Raw genomic sequence first — 15,945 nt, 5'->3', positions numbered from 1 at the left:
TCCAAAACTTAATCCGTCCTTCCCTTCCACCAGCCTCTGCCTTTAGTCTTCCCCATGTCCACTGGTGAGAACTCTATCTCTAGTTGTTCAGGCCTGAAATAAATGGAGTCATCCTGGACTTTTCTCTCTCACCCACACACAATCCACTAACATATCAATTTGGCTGCACACTTAAAACACCCCCCAAACCTGATCGCCTGAGCACTTCTAACCCCACATCACCTGCCCCAGTGTTCTCCCGGCTGCCACCTGCCCCCTCCCCCTTTCTCCCTGCCCCAGGAAAAGTCTATTCTCAACATGCAAGCCAGAATGGCCCCTTACCTTCAGGTCCTATGTCCTGCTGTGAGTCCTCCATGATGATCTGTGTCCTCCAGGGCCCTTCCTCAAATACCTGGCACATTCCTGCCTCTGGACTCTGCCCTGGCTGCTGACCCTTCCACTCAAATATCCCCATGACCAGACCCCTCAATTTCTCCAGGTCTCTGTTCAGTTTTGGCCTCTCAGTTAGTATGACCTTGACGGCCCCTTCATGAAGCTCTACCCAGGCACTCCACTGTCGCTGTTACTCATCACTTCCAAACATGACGTTTGTTGCCTGTCAACCTCACTGAATGTAAATTCAACTGAATGTGGGTTTTTCTGTTATGTACACTGATACCATTATCTAGAATAATGCCCAGCACATGGCAGGTACTCCACCATTTGCTGAACAAATGAAGTATTCTGTAAGCCACCAAACTGCTTTATTACTTTCTCTGTTTATAGTTTTACTTCTCTAACTTCTGTGGAATAGGAAAGCATATGTCACTAAGAAGTCATCAAGCTTAGCTTGGCATTTTATTTTATTTTATTTCTTATTTTTTTTAAGTTTATTTATTTTTGAGACAGAGAGAGACAGAGCATGAATGGGGGAGGGGCAGAGAGAGTGGGAGACACAGAATCGGAAGCAGGCTCCAGGCTCCGAGCCATCAGCCCAGAGCCCGACGCGGGGCTCGAACTCACGGACTGTGAGATCATGACCTGAGCTGAAGTTGGACGCTTAACCGACTGAGCCACCCAGGCGCCCCTAGCTTGGCATTTTAGACTCCAGTGGTACCCACGCTCACAAGCTCACAGGCCCCTTGAACCCTGTGACTCACTAAGTTCCCTCCAGTCCTTATTGTCCACTCAGTGAGAGAGGCTGGGGCTTGAGTTCCATGGGAACAGTACTGCTGAGCAAAATCAAACCTTTAGTCTGCTATGCTGACCCCACCAGGTATGACCACACAGTTCCAGGACTCCCATAAGCAGAGGCCCAGGCCCCAAACACACTGATGTGTGTCAACCACTTGACAGTGAAACTTAACTATGACACTGACACGGACAGCTTCCACCCTTCAAAGTTCTCCTGGGGTTCCCTCCCCTGGACTGTCACATGTCCTCTGTCTCTATGGCACCTGATAATCATACCCTCTGTGGGCCACACACTCTGGGCGACTGGGGTATAGGCTGTGGCTCTGCCATGACTGGGTCACAGTGTTCCCAGCAAGTTACCCAATGGTTATCCACATGTGCAAGCCACTGTCTGGGCTTCTGAAGGTCCAAGGACACAAGAGAAGGGGGTGTACTCCTTTTGTGTTAAAACTCCATTTGTGTTAAAAACACAAATACCAGCCAGCAGTGAGGTCCAAGAGATCTAACATACCAATGTGATTTATGGACAGCATATGGATTTACGTCTAGCACATGAAAAGGCTTTCCCATAGAGACAGTGCTTCGTATGCCTACCCATGGATGTGATAAGGGAATGAGTGTCTCTTTATTTGGAGCATTTAAGTCTCACTAATCATCTCCACTGCCAGTAGAGATCACTTCTGGCCAGAGACTAATTACCTGGTAATAGCGTATCAGTTCCTCCAGCTCATCTGCGTGAATGACAATGTGAAGACCACACAGTTGTGCAAGGCGGAACTCCTGCCCATCCACGCATGCAAAGCATACCTATGGGAAGGAAGGCCAGACAGCATGAGTGTTCCCAAGACAGGGCACAGTGCCACAACAGCTGGCTTCCAGGGATGCAACTACAAATGAAGAAATAGCAGCAAACAGGGTTTTTAAAGTTAGATTCTGAGTAAGTAAATAACTGAAAGGTGAGCTGTGTGAGACTGGGAGGAACAATAATGACATTTCTAATCTGCAGGCCAAGGGGGTGTTTGAGACCAGAGAGAAGAGGGATCATGAATTACTTCTATACCCTGAGATGTGGAGGTCTCTCTGGGTGACAGGGAAGCAAAGCTGGAATTTCAGGTTTGGGACTTGAAAACAGTTTTACAAAGCTCAAGAATAACTGTCAATGGAGCACAGTAGATCTGAGTACTGTTTATACAGGAGGAGCTTTCATAAATATTTTTTACACTGAACTTTTGTTTTAGGCATTCTGCAGTATGGGCACTTAATGACAACAAGGTCTGAGAAGTGGAAGAACCTCTTGGGCTTCTGCTCAAAAGGACTCAGAAAGGGCCGTTAAGCTGCTCTTCTTTCAAGGCCTAAAGAGAGACCTCATACCTATAGGCAGAGCTGGCAGAAACCCAGAAAAAAAAAACAAAAACACATAACCCAGCGAAAACTGGTCATTACCCTGAGACACAATTGTTACTATTTTTCTTGTTATATAGCAACCACCAGATCTCTCTCTCACATACTCACAGAATGGAATTACACTTGACATTCTACTTACTACACATTTCTCACAGAATACTTGAAACCTCCTCTTCTGTAACCTCCTGTTCATTTTGGTAGCATTGCAATATGTACACTATTTAGCCATGCCCTTGATATTGGACATTTAGGTGGGTTTTAATCTTTTATTAAATAATACTTCAGAGATTCATTGAAGCTAAATCTTTTGCACTTCTCTTTACAAACATTTTTCTACTCTCAGAGGATTCTGATATCATCAGAGAGCTCGCTATAAGACAACATGCCCTACCAATTTACTACAAGAGACCAAAATGCCAACTTACATTGATTATACCACTAATAAGGTCATACGATTTTAAAAAATATTTTAAATTATGATATGACTTCTCATACTGATAATTCCATGCCATTAAGACAACTTCTGGGAGATGATTGGTCGAACACAGGGTTCTCTAGGGCCTTTGCCTCAACCACAAATGCTGAAGACTCAGAATCCTGCCTGGACAAGGCAGGCATCCAGACACATCCCAGCTGGCACAAGGGTGTGGAGGAAGGAAGGATAAGGCAGGAAGGCCTGGAGACTAGTGGTCTCCTGGAGACTTCCTATGCTTACCTCCTTCCACGTCCGGGTGCTGTTGGCTTTGCGGCTGCTGTCCACGGCTGCCTGATACTCTCCAAGGTGGACCAGGGTGGAAGCCAGGCGGGCAAAGTTAGAAACACTGTTGTAGAGCAGCTTGGCAGCCTCATACATTCCCTCCTCGTAACAGCGGTCTCCAACCTATGAACAACCGAGTAGCTTTCTGAGTCCTTCTTAAATGGTAAGATTCTCTAGAGTTGGTTTAAAGTTTCTAAGTGACAGGGGTGTTCTCAAAGAACACGGGTGTTCTGTTTTCAAAGAAGATGAGTATCTTTCTGATAACACAGCAGCCTGGGCCACCACAGAACTTCTGAAGAAGGAAGTGTGCCACTGAGCCTGTGGTCTCCACCTACCTGCTCCTGTGTATACTGGCTGTCATCTCCCACATCTGTACCCCAGAAGGCCTGGCCTCAGAGCTGTGCTCCTTGCTGCTTCAAGGCCAGTCCCCTCCTCCCCACTAACAGCTGCCCACCAGAGAATAGCCTGCCAGGGATCACACACCAGCCCTCGTTCTTGCTGTCATCCACAGATCTCCCTCATTTCGAGACAGCTTTAGCTTTCTTTGACTACCTCTGCTCTGAGGACCTGTGTTCCTCATGGCAACAGGGGGTTACTATCAGGTGCCACCCCTGGGAAGCCTAGCACAAGAACCCATTCTCTGCCTGCCCCTCCCTTCCTTTCCAGCTTACCGCCTCCAGCACCCCACCACTCCCATCTATACCCTGCCAACTCTCCTCCCAGCTTGCCAGCTGTTGGCAAGCCATGTGACTCTCCCCTCACTCCCTTGGTTATACTTGGCTTTGCTCACTCAGTCAAACCCCAGTCCTATTCAGAGTGGTTCTCTGTCAACTCCACACCTGGGACTGCAGAGCTAAATTCAAACAAGTGAACCCCAAAGTGCTGCCCAGGCTCTCTTCAATTTATGACAGTGATCCCAGAGGAGCTCCCAACACTAGCAATTCTCAACCCAGGTACTTACTCCTTGTACACCATTTCCTATCTCCCCTCCCCAAATCCAGCAGCTCAAGCTGAGTGCCTGGCTTCCCAGCCCATGAGGAGACAGACACAACCAGAAGAACCCTTCCATAAGCACTAGGACTGAGCCTTTCCCCTAGCTGCATCTGTGGCCCTCACCTGGCCACCAAATCCAACTCCATTGTGCACATGACCCCAGCCCCTCTCCTCTGTAAGCCCTGGCAGAGATTTCTCCCTCTGTACTAAATCACTCCTACAAGCTTAAGGAATCACTGTTGTTTTCCCCAGCTCCAAACCAAACCAACCAATCTTCACTGAGATCTGAGTCCAGCTATCAGCTACCATTCTGCTTCTACTCTTTCCTTCTGAGCCACATTTCTTAGAAGAGATGTTTCTTTCTTTTTTTTTTTTTTTTAAATTTTTTTTTCAACGTTTATTTATTTTTGGGACAGAGAGAGACAGAGCATGAACGGGGGAGGGGCAGAGAGAGAGGGAGACACAGAATCGGAAACAGGCTCCAGGCTCTGAGCCATCAGCCCAGAGCCCGACGCGGGGCTCGAACTCACGGACCGCGAGATTGTGACCCGGCTGAAGTCGGACGCTTAACCGACTGCGCCACCCAGGCGCCCCAGAAGAGATGTTTCTTAAGAGTTGTTCCCAGTTTCATTCTGTCCTCTTGGGCTTCTGGAATTAGGCTCTTGCCGACTCCCTAACAGGGTCACCGCTGCTGCATCTCCAGCTCAGGATGCACAGCATCTGGCTTACCCATCACTCTCCCTGACAGACCCCTACTTGCTTCCCTGTACAACCCCTTGCTTTTGTGTCCCCACTCCCAGCCATTTTCCAGCTCAATTTTTCCCTGTTGGGGTGCCCGGTCTCAGGCCTCAGCCTCTCCCCACTGCACAGTGTCAACTGCACACTGAAGGCTGCTACATTTATAGCTCTTGTCCCAAATTCTCCTTGGAAATTGTACTCCTGTACCCAGTTGGACAGATGCCCATGGAAGCCGAGATTGAACTTGTCTGCATGAGTCCTGACTGCCCCCAAGGCAGGCTCCTACATGGCCCCCACCTCAGTAGGCACAAGTCCATCTGTCCAGGACTGTCTTATGCCCCACATGGCATAGTTGCCTCACTCCCCCTTCTCACTCACACTCCACCAGCAACCCAAGCTTACCACCAGCTCTCTGTCACTCACCTTAACTCATTTCTCTGAGTGGCCATTGATTCTGGCCTGGGCTACTGAACAGCCTCTTATCTCTCTCACTGCTTCTGCCTCTGTGCTTCAGTCTGTTTTCAGGACAGCAACCAGAGGAGTTCTATTAACCCTTAAGACCAGATCATGGTCTCCTCTGCTCAGAGTCCTCTGGTCTCACCCAGAGTGGAATCCAGAATCCTGCTGGTGGCCCACAAGTCCCGACGCGCCGTGCCAAAAAAACCACCTCTCCCCTCTTTGGCTTGAACTGTGAGCCCGTGTTTGACTGTACTGCCTCAGTCACCTGGACTACCTCTGCTCCTGCAACATACGCAAACACGCCTCAAGGCACCCCTGCACAGGCCGTTCTCTCTGCACTCAGGCCTCCTCCCCCAGAGGGATGCAGACTCAAGAATTCACCTGCAGGACACCTTCCTAGCCACCTGTCTAGAAGGGCACCGCCCACCTTACCACATCACCTGTTCTACACTGCCCCACCTCCCTGCTGCACTTTTCTTCTAAACACATACCATTTAACACATCACAAATTTCTCAAATGGATCTTAAGATCCACAAAGGGAGAAATCTGACTACTATTGTCACACCTGCATCCACAGTCCCTACCCTGGCATATGGCAGATGCTCAAGAAAAGTTTGTTGAATGGATGGATTAATGAAGTATTGTGTCAAAGTTTATGATCCTTTAAGACTGTTGTTACTACCAATTTATAGACAATCCAGGGAAAATGAGTTAATTGACATCATGGGAATGTAGTCAGCAGAAGCCAGACTGTGGGAAACATAAAAACAGGTGGTGGGCTGGATCTGGCTGAAGTGTACTGACCCCACCTTGGAGGACTGTGGAAGGCAGGGAACAGGGCCTTAGGGCCGCCATGTACAGAGGCGAAGAACAAAAAAAGCCATCTGGGCTTCCCAGTCTGGCCAGCTTCCAGTGGGAAATACCTTCTGTGTGACCCAGGGCAGCATCTCTGGCTATGATATATAATAGGCTCACTAGCCAGGAGAATTCTATTTTGAATTCAGAGGGAGATTCTGGACAAGGTTTCATTTTTCCTTTTTTTTATGAATATAATTTATTGTCAAATTGGCTTCCATACAACACCCAGTGCTCATCCCAACAAGTGCCCTCCTCAATGCCCATCAGCCATTTTCCCTCTCCCCAAATTCCTCATCCACCCATCCACACCACTCTCTGTATTTAATAGTCTCCTGTGGTTTGCCTCCCTCCCTTTCTGTTTGTATTTATTTTTTTCCCCTTCCCTTCCCCCATGGTTTTCTGTTCAGTTTCTCAAGATCCACATATCAGTGAAAACATATGATATCTATCCTTCTCTGACTGACTTATTTCACTCAGCATAATACCTTCCAGTTCCATCCATGTTGCTGGGGACAAGGTATCATTTTCTAATACCTTTATTAATTTTCTGATCATAAAGGTAATTATAAAAGTTATGGTCACCGATTAAAACAAGACTTGGCAAACACAGGCAAGTGAAAGGAAATGGAATAGTACTGCCCAGTCCGTAACCCTGAGTTCTTCACTATCACCACCTGGGACATTTTTCTAGGCAGGTAGATACGTTCATCATATTGTACATGCAGGATTTCACTCAGCTGGAACTTACTTTGAAAGGTTTTTCTATCACAAACAAGGCTCTAAATACTTGTAATGGCTGTATTATATTCCATTGGTGGATGTTGTTTACTTATTTTCTTTTTTCGGACACTGGCTTTTAATTGTTAATAGTATAAATCATGCTGCAATAATTAAGTATTTATATGTAAGGCTCTGTGGGCCTTTTCTTCTTTCTTCGGATTTATTTTTACATCTAGACCTATGAGGCCCATGATTAGGAATATACATATATTTAAAACTTTTATGCATTAGATGAACTGATACTTTCCTTTGTGCTTTCTTCCATTGCTTATATTCTTTTTTTTTTTTAATTTTTTTTTTTAACATTTATTTATTTTTGAGACAGCATGAACGGGGGAGGGGCAGAGAGAGAGGGAGACACAGAATCGGAAGCAGGCTCCAGGCTCTGGGCCATCAGCCCAGAGCCTGACGCGGGGCTCGAACTCACGGACCGCAAGATTGTGACCTGAGCTGAAGTCGGACGCTTAACCGACTGCGCCACCCAGGCGCCCCCCCACTGCTTATATTCTTAAAAATTCCTGGGGCGCCTGGGTGGCGCAGTCGGTTAAGCGTCCGACTTCAGCCAGGTCACGATCTCGCGGTCTGTGAGTTCGAGCCCCGCGTCAGGCTCTGGGCAGAGCCTGGAGCCTGCTTCCGATTCTGTGTCTCCCTCTCTCTCTGCCCCTCCCCCGTTCATGCTCTGTCTCTCTCTGTCCCAAAAATAAATAAACGTTGAAAAAAAAATTTAAAAATTCCTTCCTCACACAAAGATTCAAATAAATATTTAAAACTTTTTTTAAGGAAAAACTTAACTTTTTTTTTAACATTTTTATTTATTTTTGAGACAGAGAGACAGAGCGTGAGTCAGGGAGGGACAAAGAGAGAGAGAGGGAGAGGGAGACATAGAATCCAAAGCAGGCTCCAGGCTCTGAGCTGTCAGCACAGACCTTGATGTGGAGCTCGAACCCACAAACCGTGAGATCATGACCTGAGCTGAAGTTGGATGCTTAACCGACTGAGCCACCCAGGTGCCCCAAAACTTCTCAACTTTTACCTTTCATCTGGAATTTTAATTATAAAATTACATGATGAACTTTTAAGCCCTTTTAAAACCCCAACCTAGGGGCGCCTGGGTGGCTCAGTCGGTTAAGCGTCCGACTTCGGCTCAGGTCATGATCTCACGGTCCGTGAGTTCGAGCCCCGCGTCGGGCTCTGTGCTAATAGCTCAAAGCCTGGAGCCTGTTTCAGATTCTGTGTCTCCCTCTCTCTGACCCTCCCCCGTTCATGCTCTGTCTGTCTCAAAAATAAATAAACGTTAAAAAAGAATTTTTTTTTAAATAAAACCCCAACCTAATTTCCAGTTAATTGGTTCTTACTCTGAATTAAAGAATCAAAAGTCCACTTTTGTGTTATTTCAGTAAAGTGTGTGTTTTCTTTTAAGAGGGGTTAGAATACATTCCATTATCCCTTCATCTCTATCACTTTTTCTAGGGGTAACACTACCTGAGGAAATAGCAGACTCTACAGTTCTTTAGATCTTTTTTTTATTTAACATTTTTCCTTAAGTTTAGTTTAAACATTTTTGTGTTATTCATTTTTTTTAAGTTTATTTATTTTGAAAGAGAGACAGAAAGGGAGAGAGAAAGGACGAGTAGGGAAGGGGCAGAGACAGAAGGAGAGAGAATCCCAAGTAGGTTCTCTGCTACTCTCACAAACCATGAAATCGTGACCTGAGCTGAAATCAAGAGTCAGATGCTTAACCGACTGAGCCACCCAGGCTCCCTGATGTTACTCCTACTTTAAAAAATATTTTTGGGGTGCTTGGGGGGTTGCTTAGTCAGTTAAGCATCTGACTTCAGCTCAGGTCATGATTTCAAGGTTTGTGGGTTTGAGCCCCGTCGGGCTCTGTGCTGACACCTCAGCAGTCCTCACACTGCTTTGGATCCTGCATCTCCCTCTCTCTCTGCCCCTCCCTTGCTCATGCTCTATCTCAAAAAAATAAACATTAAAAAAAAATTTTTTTTAATTTTTTTTAAGTTTATTTAGTTTTGAGACAGAGAGAGACACAGCATGAACGGGGGAGGGTCAGAGAGAGAGGGAGACACAGAATCGGAAGCAGGCTCCAGGCTCTGAGCCATCAGCCCAGAGCCCGACGTGGGGCTTGAACCCACAGACCGCAAGATCGTGACCTGAGCCGACGTCGGACGCTTAACCGACTGAGCCACCCAGGCGCCCCTAAAAATTTTTTTAAAAATATCTTTGGGGTGCCTGCGTGGCTCAGCTGGTTAAATGGCCAACTTTCGTTCAGGTCATGATCTCACGGTTTGTGAATTCGACCCCCACATCAGGCTCTGCACTGTCAGTGCCTGATTGGGATTCTCCCTCTCTGCCCCTCCCTGACTTGTGCTCTCTCTCTTAAAATAAATAGACTTTAAAAAATATTTTTCCCATTATGTTATTTGATAATTGCTGACATATGGAAAAGCTATTAATTTCCAACATATCTGTTTTACCTGGCCAATTGCTCAGTTCAATTTGCTCTCCAGCAATAATAGCTAGAACACTGGCACATAGTCCTGACACTTTCTTCTCTAGGAGAATCATTCTGATGTGCACAGCCAGTGGCCTTAACTCCCATACCAGTGACAGTAATAAAGGACTTAATTCACTGTGTGGCATATTTGAGCCACTCTAGGGAGAAATCCCTGAACCTATGTGCAGCAGTTCATGGTCCCCAGGGCATGACCTACCTGTTGGATGTGGGCATTGTTGGGTCCATTAATACAATCTTCTAACTCAGACAGGCGACCAGTTTTAGCCAGGGCAAAAATAAGTTCAGTCTCTATATAGGATTCACGGCCCTTTTTCCTGGCCATCTGTAGGAATTTCACCAGATCTTCCCAATTGTCTAAAGACAGAAAACAAAAATAGGTTAATTCAGAGCTGCTAAATTTAAACAGGAGGCTCAATTCATCCCATTCTGTCCTCAGCTAAGACGTGTAAACATCTTTGTTTGCCTGATAAGTAGAACTCCATCCCAGGTGGGAGAAACAGAAAGGGCAGAACCACATGGGGGCTGACCCTGAGGATGGGAACTTCCATTTCACCAAGTAAAGACCTCACCAGGAAACAGGATGCTTATTCCAGCCCCTGGAGAAGTGAGCACCACAGTCAACTGGAAAGGCCAGAAGAAGCTCTGGGTCTAAGTTTCTGACCTTAAGATTACCACGATAATGCTATCCATTGTGCTTAAACTGTCTAGTCAACCAAAGAGCTAGTATCTAGTTAACATTCAACTGAAGAGCTAGTGTCATTAACAGAGTTTAACAGTTATTTCAGGTTCTTTCGAAAAATTTTCATTCAGCAGTGTCTCCAGTATCTCTAGATGTATAATATGTGCAGATTCCTGGGAGGGTGACATCCTTGTCTTGCCAGGCTTCACACCAGTGAGAAGCAGAGCCCTGGGGAGAGGTTAACTTACTGCTCCTACTGGCTGCCTGAACGACTTCCAAGTAAGAGGAAGGGTCGTCAGCTCTGATGTAGGAGTCGATGGCTTCCTTCACCAAGTCTTTCTGGAGCTGGGCGCAGGCCAGCTGACTCCACACAGCAGGTTCATTGCATCTCTCTGCAAACTCGTATGCTCGGTCTAGGTTTCCAATGTGCTCAATCAGGACCTAGGGGTTACACAAGAGGGTTCTCGTTCTCCACAACACACAGTCAGCTCCATGGAGCAGATGGATTTTTGTTCAGTTCTACATTTTGCCTAAAGCTGCATGACCATTTCAATTCAGTCCAAAGCAACTGGGCATTAAGTATTTCTTAGATGATGAGTGGAGGGAAAGGACAAGATCTATTATATAGGAGGAATATGCCATGCAGAGAAGAGACACTCCAACGAAAAGGCATAAAGAAATGGACAGCCAAGCTAAGCTTTTTGGGCCAGGAAGAGGACATGGAAGTTGCCTCCTGATCCTGGTAAGATAGTACAATGGGGCATATAGGGTGGAAAAAGGCTCAAAGAGCTACTATAGGGAGTGAGATAGCTCATCAGGCAGAAAACAGGCTTCAAAAATGAACTATTGGGACCTCATTAAGATAAAAATCTTCTGCAGAGCAAAGGAAACAATCAACAAAACTAAAAGGCAACTGGCCCAATGGGAGAAGATATTTGCAAATGACATATCAGATAAAGGGGTAGTATCCGAAATCTATAAATAACTTATCAAACTCAACACCCAAAAAACAATTCAGTGAAGAAACGGGTAAAAGATATGAATAGATACCTTTCCAAAGAAGATATCCAGATGGCTAACAGACATGTGAAAAGATGCTCAACATCACTCATCAACAGAGAAATACAAATCAAAACCACGATGAGAGACCACTTCACACCGTCAGAATGGCTAAAATTAACAACTCAGGCAATGACAGATGTTGGCAAGGATGCAGAGAAAGAGATAACCTTTTGTACTGCTGGTGGGAATGCAAACTGGTGCAGTCACCCTGGAGAAAAGTACGGAAGTTCCTCAAAATATTAAAAATAGAACTACCCTACAACCCACCAATTGCACCACTAGGTATTTATCCAAGGGATACAGGTATGCTGTTTCAAAGGGGCACATGCACCCCAATGTTTATAGCAGCACTACTGACAATAGCCAAAGTAGGGAAAGAGACCAAATGTCCATTGACTGATGAATGGATAAAGAAGTTGTGGTATACACATACATACAATGGAATATTACTTGGTGATCAAAAAAAATGAAATCTTGCCATTTGCAATAGCGTGTGTAAAGCTAGAGTATATTATGCTAAGTGAAATAAGTCAGAGAAAGACAAATATCATATGATTTTACTCATATGGAATTTAAGATATAAAACAGATGAACAAAAGGGAAGGGAAGCAAAAATAATATAAAAACAGAGAGGGAGACAGACTGTAAGATTCTTAAATACAGAAAACAAACTGAGGGTTGCTGGTAGGGTGTTGGGTGGGCACAAGGCTAAAGGGGTGAGGGGCATTAAGAAGGACACTTGTTGGGATGAACACGGGTTGTTACATGTAAGTGATGAACCACTAAATTCTATTCCTGAAATTATTATTACACTGTATGTTAACTAACTTGCACTTAAATGAAAAAACAAACAAACAAACAAACAAGAGAACACAGGCTTGAAGGACAGTCTGGAGGGCTGGGGTACAACAGTTGCCCCTCCCCACCCCATATAGTTTTGATCTCACAGCAAGGCCACAGACCATGTATGAACCAAAAGGGGGGGCTTATAGATCTGAGATTTCATAAGGAGATACAGAAAAATGGTAAGGGAAGAGGCAAGGACATAGAGAATTTTGGTAAGACAGCAACTAAAGTGATCTGTCCTGTGGTTTACAATCCATTTGGAAATAAAACCAGAAAAGGCCAATAGACTGGGAGGAAAGGGAGAAGGGTTAAGGGAAGGGCTCTTGGTGGGGTTGAAAACAGGCAGGAGGGCTGGCAGGACTGCTCTAGGGAGTTGAGGCAGCAGAGGGTGAAGGACTACAGCAGTCACGTGTGAGGGCCCCTGACAATCAGAACACCTCAGTCACCAGGGCTGACCACACAACCTTGCATCAGGTACCCAAGTCTAGGGGAATGACCAGGAAGCGGGGATAACTGCCAGACAGCAGGAGCACCCAACAGAGAAGAAGCCAACAGGCTGGGAAGATGGGTTACTGTTGAGGAGCAGAAAAGAGCACAAGAATCTGAGAGACATATTGGACAACCAGAAGGCACTATGGTTTAACATGAAAGCACTCAGCAGCTCACCTGGATTGCTGATGCATTCACATCAAACTTGCGAAAGATGGTGAAGGCCTCCTCATACAGTGCGCTACTAACGGCGATGTTCGCAATGTCTGGGGCATCGTAGTTGTCCAGGCGGCTGATGTATTCCATGACCCGCGTGCGGTCTGCCTTGATGGCAGTCAGGATCAGCAAATTCTGGAGATTCCTGAGAAGAAGGGGTGGTCAACACAGTATCACAGGAATGAAAGCTGTACACAACACTCTTTCGAAGGTTGACCAGCCCAAGACCTCCAATTTAAAAATATTTAAGGGGTGTCTGTGTGGCTCAGTTGGTTAAATGTCCGACTTCAGCTCAGGTCATGATCTTGCAATTTGTAAGTTTGAGCCTCGTGTCAGGCTCTGGACAGCTCAGAGCCTGGAGCCTCCTTCGAATTCTGTGTCTCCCTCTCTCTCTGCTCCTCCCCCATTCACACTCTGTCTCTGTTTCTCAAAAATGAATAAATGTTAAAAATAAATTTAAAAAAATATTTAAAATACACACACATTATTGGTGAATAGATACAATAGAATATTTATGAAGTATATGTGGTCCAAAGTCTTGAGAAAGCACCAGCTAGGAGAAATCAGAGCACCCCAATCACTGGAGGGTGGCTGTGGGTTCTCTAGGAGCTGCCTCTGCTCCCACTTCACAGATGCCTATTTTCCTGAACTGTGCCTCTATTAGTTCTTTGTGGTTCTTTATAGTTCTACCATATAAATTGTGTATATAAACAATATAGGTGGTTTTTCATGTTTTTGAACTTTAATCATACTAAATACATTCTTATAAAACTTGTTTTCTTTTGTCTTATTAAAAAATGTGGGAAAAAATGAATGTAATGCATATTAAGAATCATAAAAAGAAAAATAGCATGATCATCATTAATTGATTCAGAAAAAGCATGTGACAAAATCCAACACCCAGTAATGATAAAGACTCTCAGCAAACTAGAAATATAAGGAAACTTCTTCAATCTGATGAAGGCCATCTACAAAATATCCACAGCTCTCAATAGTGAGAGACCAAATGCTTCCCCCTAGGATCAGGAAGAAGACAAGGATATCCACTCTCCCCTCTTTTATTCAACATTCTACTGGAGGCTCTAGTCAAGGCAGTTTGGCAAGCAAAATAAATAAAAAGCAGCTAGATTAGAAAGGAAGAAATACAACTGTCCCTATTTGCAGGCAACATGATTGATAGAAAATTCCAAGGAATCTACAAAGAAAAAAAATTCTAGGACAAATAAGTAAGCTTAGCAACATATCAGGATACAAGGTTAACCATTAAATTAATTGGGGTTCTATATACCAGCAATGTACAACTGTAAACAAAAAAAACCCCTGTACCTATTTACAATAGCTCCCAAAGCATGAAATATTTAGGTATAAATCTAATAAAACATGTACATGATCTAGATACTAAAAAATATAAAATGCTGATGAGAAAAGTTAAAGATCTAATGGAGAGACATACTGTATTCACACTAAACATAGTAAAAATAGCAACTGTCCATCCCCAAACTGGTCTACAGATCTCATGCAATTCCAATAAAAATTCCAGGAGGTTTCCCTGTCAATAACAGACAAGGCTAATTCTGAATTTTGAACAAGAATAAAGTTGGGTCTTTGACAAAGCAGGAAAGAATATCCAATGGAAAAAAGACAGTCTTTTCAACAAATGGTGTTGGGAAAACTGGATGGCAACATGCAGAAGAATGAAACCGGACCACTTTCTTATGCTGTACATAAAAACAAATTCAAAATGGATGAAAGACCTAAATGTGAGACAGGAAACCATCAAAATCTTAGAGGAGAATACAGGCAGCAACCTCTTTGACCTCGGCTAGAGCAACTTATTACTAGACACATCACTGAAGGCAAGGGAAACAAAAGCAAACATGAACTATTGGGACTTTATCAAGTTAAAAAGCCTCTGCACAGTGAAGGAAACAATCAACAAAACTAAAAGGCAGCCTACAAAATGGAAGGAGATATCAGGAAGTGACATATCTGATAAAAGGTTAGTATTCAAAACCTATAAAGAATTCATCAAACTCAACACCCAAAAAACAAATAACCCAGTTAAAAAAATGGGCAGAAGACATGAATAGACACCTTTCTAAAGAAGACATCCAGATGGCTAACAGACACATGAAAAGATGCTCAACATCAGTCATCAACAGGGAAACACAAATTAAAACCACAATGAGACACTACTTTACACTTGTCAGAATGGCTAAAATTAACAACACAAGAAACAACGGGTGTTGGCAAGGATGTAGAAAAAGGGGAACCCTCTTGCACTGTTGGTGAGAATGCAAACTGGTGCAGGCACTCTGGAGAATAGCATGGAGGTTCTTCAAGAAACTAAAAATATAATTACATTATGATCTAGCAATTATACCAGTTGGTATGTACCCAAAGGATACAAAAATACACATTCAAAAGGGGTACATGCACCCCAATATTTATAGCAGCATTATCAACAATAGCCAAACTAGCAGATGTGGAGTGATGGGCATTGAGGAGGGGCACCTGTTGGGAGGAGCCCTGGGTGTTGTATGGAAACCAATTTGACAATAAAATTCATAAAAAAAACAAAAAACAAAACAAGAGCCAAACTAGGAAGAGAGCCCAAATGTCCACTGACTGATGAATGGATAAAGAAGATGTACTATGTGTGTGTGTGTGTGTGTGTGTGTGTGTGTATGCGTATATCTTTTATATACACATGAGCGCGCGCGCGCACACACACACACACACACACACACACAAGAATATTACTCAGGCATCAAAAAGAATGAATCTTGCTACTTGCAATGATATGGATGGAGCTAGTATGTATTATGCTAAGTGAAATAAGTGAATCAGAGAAAGACAAATACCATATGATTTCACTCATATGTGGAATCAAAGAAACAAAACAGATGAACGTATGGCAAGTGGGGGGAAAAGAGAAGAGAGGGAAACAAACCACA

At 44.3% G+C, this 15,945-nt stretch overlaps 1 protein-coding gene across 1 annotated transcript in view; it reads right to left on the bottom strand.

Moving 5' to 3' along the window:
• Positions 1-15,945, bottom strand: part of CLTCL1 (clathrin heavy chain like 1) — a 98,300-nt gene that overhangs the window by 12,992 nt on the left and 69,363 nt on the right. Inside the window, exons 20-24 of the mRNA XM_047098226.1 lie at positions 12,950-13,133; positions 10,624-10,816; positions 9,893-10,050; positions 3,293-3,457; positions 1,873-1,980 (exon numbers count right to left, since the gene is read on the bottom strand). Coding sequence (XP_046954182.1) covers positions 1,873-1,980; positions 3,293-3,457; positions 9,893-10,050; positions 10,624-10,816; positions 12,950-13,133 — 808 coding nt within the window. The remainder of the gene's footprint in view (positions 1-1,872; positions 1,981-3,292; positions 3,458-9,892; positions 10,051-10,623; positions 10,817-12,949; positions 13,134-15,945) is intronic.

This window comes from Lynx rufus, unplaced genomic scaffold (genome assembly GCF_022079265.1).
Source record: "Lynx rufus isolate CCGP_SWC_20201006 ecotype Redwood Valley unplaced genomic scaffold, mLynRuf1.p SCAF_45, whole genome shotgun sequence".
In the NCBI taxonomy this organism is placed as follows: Eukaryota; Metazoa; Chordata; class Mammalia; order Carnivora; family Felidae; genus Lynx; species Lynx rufus.
The sequence above is the reverse complement of the archived record's forward strand: the minus strand, read 5'-3'. Positions and strand labels throughout refer to the sequence as shown.